Source organism: Colobus angolensis, unplaced genomic scaffold (assembly GCF_000951035.1).
Source record: "Colobus angolensis palliatus isolate OR3802 unplaced genomic scaffold, Cang.pa_1.0 Scaffold178, whole genome shotgun sequence".
Classification (NCBI taxonomy): Eukaryota; Metazoa; Chordata; class Mammalia; order Primates; family Cercopithecidae; genus Colobus; species Colobus angolensis.
The window spans coordinates 4,348,486-4,355,140 of NW_012114910.1; the positions used below are offsets into that span (position 1 = coordinate 4,348,486).

General features: G+C 48.5%; 1 protein-coding gene across 1 annotated transcript in view; it reads right to left on the bottom strand.

Moving 5' to 3' along the window:
- Positions 1–6,655, bottom strand: part of TEPP (testis, prostate and placenta expressed) — a 15,208-nt gene extending 8,553 nt beyond the window's left edge. The window contains 3 exon segments of the mRNA XM_011938812.1: positions 5,047–5,271; positions 6,461–6,569; positions 6,571–6,655. Coding sequence (XP_011794202.1) covers positions 5,047–5,271; positions 6,461–6,569; positions 6,571–6,624 — 388 coding nt within the window. The 5' untranslated portion in view covers positions 6,625–6,655.

Genomic DNA, 6,655 nt, shown 5'->3' on the forward strand with positions numbered 1-6,655 from the left:
AGACTCCATCTAAAAAAAAAAAAAAAAAAAAAAAGAGGTATATATCTCCACAGAGACTTGCACACAAATGTTCATAGCAACATGATGTATAGCCAAAAAGTGGAAATAACCTGTGTCCACTGATGAGTGGATAAACTGTGGTGCGTCCATACCATGAAATACTCTTGAGCAATGAAAAGAAATGAAGTTCTGATACATGCTACAAGGTGGATGAACCTCAAAAACTTTATGCTACATCAAAGAAGTCAGATGTGAAAACCCACATATTGTATGACCCATTTATATAAAATGTCCAGGAAAGACAAACCTATAGACCCAGAAAGCAGATGTGTGGTTGCCTGGGACTGGGGTGTACGAATGAAGAGTGGTTACCGTCTGGCATGAGGGGTCTTACTGGGGCAATGGGAATGTTCTAAAACCAGATGTGGTGAGAGTTGCACAGTCAGTCAATTTGTTAAAAATCATTGAGTTAGGCGGGGGTGGTGGCTCATGCCCGTAATTCCAGCCCTCTGGGAAGCCCAAGTGGGTGGATTGCTTGAGCCCGGGAGTTTGAGACCAGCCTGGGAAACACAGCGAAACCCTGTCTCTACAAAAAATACAAAAATTAGCTGGGCCTGGTGGCGTGTGCCTGTGGTCACAGCTACTTGGGAGGCTGAGGTGGGAGAATCACTTCAGCTAAGAAGGCTGAGCCTGTGGTGAGCTATGATCATGCCACTGCACTCCAGCCTGGGTGACAGAGTGAGACCCTGTCTTAAATAAATAAATAAATAATAAGTAATATAAAAGTCATTGAATTGTATACCTAACATGGGTGAATTTTATGGCATATATATTCCCATAAGGTTGTTTTGAAAAATAGATTCCAGCCAATTTAGTAAAAGAAAGCAAGACATTGGCCCTGCCCGTCCCTAGAAGCTTCCACATATGCCTTCCCAATCACAATCCCCAACCCAGCAAGAGGGAACCACTCTCCCACCTTGTAGTACTTTTATTTATGGGCAGCTATAGAAAACTTTATTTAACAACTCTAGGCTTTATAGAAAACTAGACACTGCAAATGTACTTATGTTTGTAGCCATAGACAGGACAGGCTAATTTTGCCTTTTGGAAACTTTGTATGCATGGATCACCGGGGTCTCTTTTGAATCTGGCTTCTTTCCCTCCACATATATGCACATGAGATTCATCCAAACTTTAGCCACTCTGTGTGGCTGTGTTTTGCTCATTTTTCCCACCCTAGATCCCATTACTCTTCACTCAGGCCCATCTAACTTGCCCTCCTTCCCACTCTGCAGGTTCTCCAACTGCTGCTAAGTTGCCCAATCCCAGAGACGCATTTCAAGTCTCAGCTCAGACAGTGGCCCCTCGGATAACTCCCTCACCCCAACACAGCCACTACTCTCGGCTTTCACCTCACCCCATGCTTCTGCTTCTCCATCCCCATCCCTGGCAGCTCCTTAAGCCTCCTTTACCAGCTCCTGCTCTTTTTGCATCCTCTGAGTGAGCCCAAGTGTTCCAGGTGGCACCTCTGGTCCCCTTTGTTCCCTTGGGTTTCCTAGGTGATACCAGTCAGTCCAGTGGCTTCAAGCATCATCTGCAGGCTGAGGCCTCCGAAATTTCTATCTCCAGTAGACCTCTCCCTAAGTAACACACACACGCACGCACTCACACACACACAGAGTCACATTTCAACCTGGCTGTCTCTCAGACTTTTTTTTTTCTTTTTTCTTAGGCTGGAATACATTGGTATGGTCTTGGCTCACTGCAACCTCCACCTCCTGGGTTCAAGCAATTCTCCTGCCTCAGTTTCCCGAGTAGCTGGGATTACAAGCGCACACCACCACACCTGGCTAGTTTTTGTATTTTTATTAGAAACAGGGTTTTACCATATTGGTCAGGCTGGTCTTGAACATCTGACCTCAGGCAATCCACTTGCCTCAGCCTCCCAAAGTGCTGGAATTACAGGCGTGAGTCTCCACGCCCGGCCAAGATACCAGATTATTAACAGGACCTAAGGCCATGCAAGGCAAGGGTTAAGGCACACACCCCTACACTTAAAGCATAAACTACAGGTTGGTTGTGATAGCTCATGTCTGTAATTCCAACACTTTGGGAGGCTGAAGCTGGAGGATCACTTGAGTGCAGAAGTTGGAGACCAGCCCTGGCAACATAGTGTAACCCTGTCTCCACACAAAACAAACAAACAACAACAACAACAACAAAAATAGCCTGGCATGATGGTGTGTGCCTGTAGTCCCAGTTACTCAGGAGGCTGAAGTGGGAGGATCACCTGAACCTGGGAGGTCGAGGCTGTAATGAGCCATGTTTGTGACATTGCACTCTAGCCTGGGTGACGGAGGGAAACTCTGTCTAAAAGACAAAACAAAAAATAAATAAGCTATGTTTTAATTGCCACGAGGTTTTTCTTTTTCTCTAGCACTGGCCTTGAGATAAGCAATATTAAAACAATTACAACTCATATAGCTCACAGATGCTGACAAACTGACCCCCTGATCCACCAGCCACAGCTATGCCTTTGATTGCATAAGAGGCTGATTTCAGTAACTTTCTCCACATAAGAACATCACCAACCATGCACTAGACCTGACCGGTGTACAGAGGCTGCTCACTTGCTGAGCTCTGTGTCATGAAAAGATCTTTTGTCATATAGGGCCTAATTGTAATACATTTAAAAGTTAAGTCTCCACCTCAAAGCCAACATGGGTTGTATGTTACATGCAAGTTTGTTCATTAAGCCCATGTCAGTACTATCTTCATGAATATTTATAGCTCCTCCTGTAACCTGTTGAGTATGTATATTTAGCCAACCCTTTGAACATAAAGCTCTTACCCAACCCCTCCTCCTTTGACATGCCCATCTTTGGGCTTCAGCTGGAGGCACACTCTCCAGCCTGTGGGATGGCCACCTTGCAGCTATAACCCCTTATAAGAAATAAAGCCTCCTTTTCTAAACTTAAACATTTATTTTATTTTTTGAAGACGGAGTCTCGCTCTGCACCCAGGCTGGAGTGCAGTGGCTCCATCTTGGCTCATTGCAACCTCTGTCTCCTGGGTTCAAGTGATTCTCCTGCCTCAACCTCCTGAGTAGCTGGGATTGTAGGCACCTGTCACCCTGCCACGCTAATTTTTGTATTTTTAGTAAAGCCAGGGGTTTCACCATGTTGGCCAGGCTGGTCTTGAATTCCTGACCTCAAGTGATCTGCCTGGCTCAGCCTCCCAAAGTGCTGGGATTACAGGCGTGAGCCACTGTGCCCTGCCTAAATTTGTAAATTTCTGATTTTTCAGTTAACAGTAATAAAAAATTGGGGAGCAAAATAACATGTGTTTGTATTCCCATTAGTGAACCAGGGAGAGACATCAGAAACTAAGAATGTGGGGGGGTTACCTGTATGGGGGGTGATGGGAGTGAGACTTGTTGCTGTGCATATTGTTACAGCATTTTGAGTTTTGAAGTTGTGACTATTACTTTCATTTAAAGCATATGCTTACAACAAAATGCATATCTATATCAGAGCTTTCTTTTAAAAATCTAGATTCCTGGCTTCTCTCAGAAGCAGGAAATTGGAAGAACTGGTAACCTGGCTGGCCCCTCCAACATAGCACAGTCTGCAGGAAGCCCCGTTGCTACTGTTTAAACAGGGCAGGTGTGGGTGCCCCATTTCCCTGTGGAATTTTCCTTCCCCCACGGCCTCCCCACCCACTTCCCTCATTTGTGTTTCCCATCAGGACCCGTGTGGCAACTCTGGTGATCTCCGTGCGGTCTCTGACACCCTCAGCCCACCTGTCACCCAAGCTGGAGCCTAGGTATGGGCCTGCACTCCCCCCTGTTCCGCCTCCTACCCCGCCCTGCCTGCACCTACTCCTGTTGACTTTATCTGCTAATACCTTCTAAATCCCTCCACACGCAAGCTCCTCAGTCCATGCAGGGTTATTCACTAGGTCCGTGGGGCTCTTTTCCCCTGAAGGCCCACATGTTCTCCTCTCCTGCATGGGGGCTGTGAGGAGGGGTCTTTCTCTTTCTTTTCCACATACAGAGATGCTTGGGCAGAAGTTGTTACTGTTATACTGTTATGACTCCTACCACTGCACCTGCCAACCTCTGCCCAGTTCTCTCTCCATTTATTACAACAGGTTAGGCACAGTGGCTCATGCATGTAATCTCAGCACTTTGGGAGGCCGAGGCAGGAGCATCGTTTGAGCCCGGGAGTTGAGACCAGGCTAGGCGACATAGGGAGACCCTGTCTCTACAAATAATTTTTTAAAATTAGCCGGGCGTGGTGGCATGTGTCTGTGGTCCCAGCTACTCAGGAGGCTGACATGGGAAGATCATTTGAGCCTGGGAGGTCGAGGGTGCAGTGAGCTGTGATCATGCCACTGACTCCAGCCTGGGCAACAGAGTAAGACACTGCCTTCAAAAAACAAAACAAAACAAAACAACAGCAACAATGGCATCAGCAACACTTTTTGAGCACAGATTATGTGTCAGGCACTACTCTAAGTGCTTATTTTCTCGAGATGGAGACTCGCTCTTGTTGCCCAGGTTGGAGTGCAGTGGCATGATCTCGGCTCACTGCAACCTCCGCCTCCCAGGTTTAAGTGATTCTCATGCCTCAGCCTCCTGAGTAGCTGGGATTACAGGCGCCTGCTACGACGCCTGGTTAATTTTGTATTTTTGGTAGAGATGAGGTTTCACCATGGGCCAGGCTGGTCTCGAACTCCTGACCTCAGGTCATCTGCCTGCCTTGGCCTCCCAAAGTGCTGGGATTGCAGGTGTGAGCCACTGCTCCCAGCCTCTAAGTGCTTTTTGCATCTTATCTCCTTCTAACCCCATAACAACCCTTCAAGGCAGGCCTTGTCATTATCCTCATTGTACTGAGCAGTAGACAGAGGCTCAGACCTGGTCGAAGTGTCCTGGGCAGGGAGCAGCAGAGCTGGGACTGGCCTCTTTCATCCTTGCATCTGTCACCCTCTTTCTTGAAACCACCTGCCCCTTCCCCAAAGGGGATCCTGCACTGGTGGCCTGACCTTTGCGGCAGTAGGTGGCGGACTGGCAGTGCTCATCAGGAAGGCAGGCCTTGACGGTGTCCCTGTCCATGTGGCGCAGGGTGGGCAGGGCTGGGTGGTAGAGCTGCTGCTTCACGCCCGCCAGCTGGTTGCGCTGCCGCTCCACAGGCAGCAGGATGGCCGGGGAGGCATACACATGTGTGGAGCCATCGTCCCAGGGCACCAGGTCGATGATGCGGGCCATAGCTGGGGGGCAGAGGGTTCTAAGGGGCTCACCCTGGGCTCATGCCAGCCAGACACCCTTCTTTGCGTGAAAACAGCCTTGGCCAGTGCCAATGTCTACTTGGCAAACATTTATTTAGCACCTACTGTGTGCCAGGCCATTTTTCCGGAGCTCAGCATGAGGTGGCAGGAACATTCAGGTAACAGAAGACAACAGAGACAACCCTCCCAATCCCCTCTCAACACACACGTGCGCACACACACACGCGCGCACACACACACACACATTGTGCCATGGCTGTGAGGGAGGTCAGTACAGAGTGTGTGTTTCTGGGGAGGCTGGGGTTGGGACATTCCAGGAATGGTCTAAAAGAGGTGATATTTGAGTCTATTAGTATTTTTTTTTTTTTTTTTGAGACAGAGTCTCACTCTCTTGCTCAGACTGAAGTGCAGTGGCACCATCTTGGCTCACTGCAACCTGTGTCTCCCAGGTTCAAGTGATTCTCCTGCCTCAGCCTCCTGAGGAACTGGGATTACAGGCATCCACTACCACATCCGGCTAGTTTTTGTATTTTTAGTAGAGACGGGGTTTCACCGTGTTGGTCAGGATGGTCTCGAAGTCCTGACCTCAAGTGATCCACCTGCCTCAGCCTCTCAAAGTCCTGGGATTACAGGTGAGCCACCTGTAATTAAGGTGAGCCACCGTGCCCGGTGAGTCTACTCTTAAATAATGAGCAGGAAAGTGCAGCAGCAAGTGGGTTCAGAATGTAGCTCAGTATGCTGTATGCCTCTGGGTGGATAATTATGGACTTGCCTTAGCTAAGGTATGTACCCAAAATTCTACAGATTGACTCAGAAATATTTTCAGGAATGGGAGCAACATGATATATTTGAACTAGAAAAGCATTACTGGATACCCAGTGCCTCCCTTTAAAAAGCAGATAGTCCCAGGAGCCTTTCAGTCATTTACACTTTAGTGAGAATTTGTTGAGACAGCTTGCTTTCTTCCTGACCCTGATTTAGAGGTGAGAGGTGGAGGTGGGAGCTAGGGTGGCAGGAGGAGAGAGGACCTTAGATCATGGAGGAGCAGGGAGAGGACATGGTGACAAGGCATGGGGAAGTTGCCTTAGGGGATGTGACTGCCTGGGGAGGGACAGGGAGGGGGATCATGGAGATGAGGAACTGAGGAGGGGGCTCCCTGCTTCTGACTCACCAATAGCAGCTACCTTATCTGTAGGGCCCAGGCCCAGGTGCACAGGCTTATAAGGACTTTCAGCTCTTCGACTGCTCAATGGGCAGAAGAGGAAGTGAGGTGGATGAGTCCCTCATTATGGACAGCAGCAGAATAAAGGAACATTGTGCACAGACAATGCCCATTGCAGCCTGATTCTGAGGCACCCACTCCTTA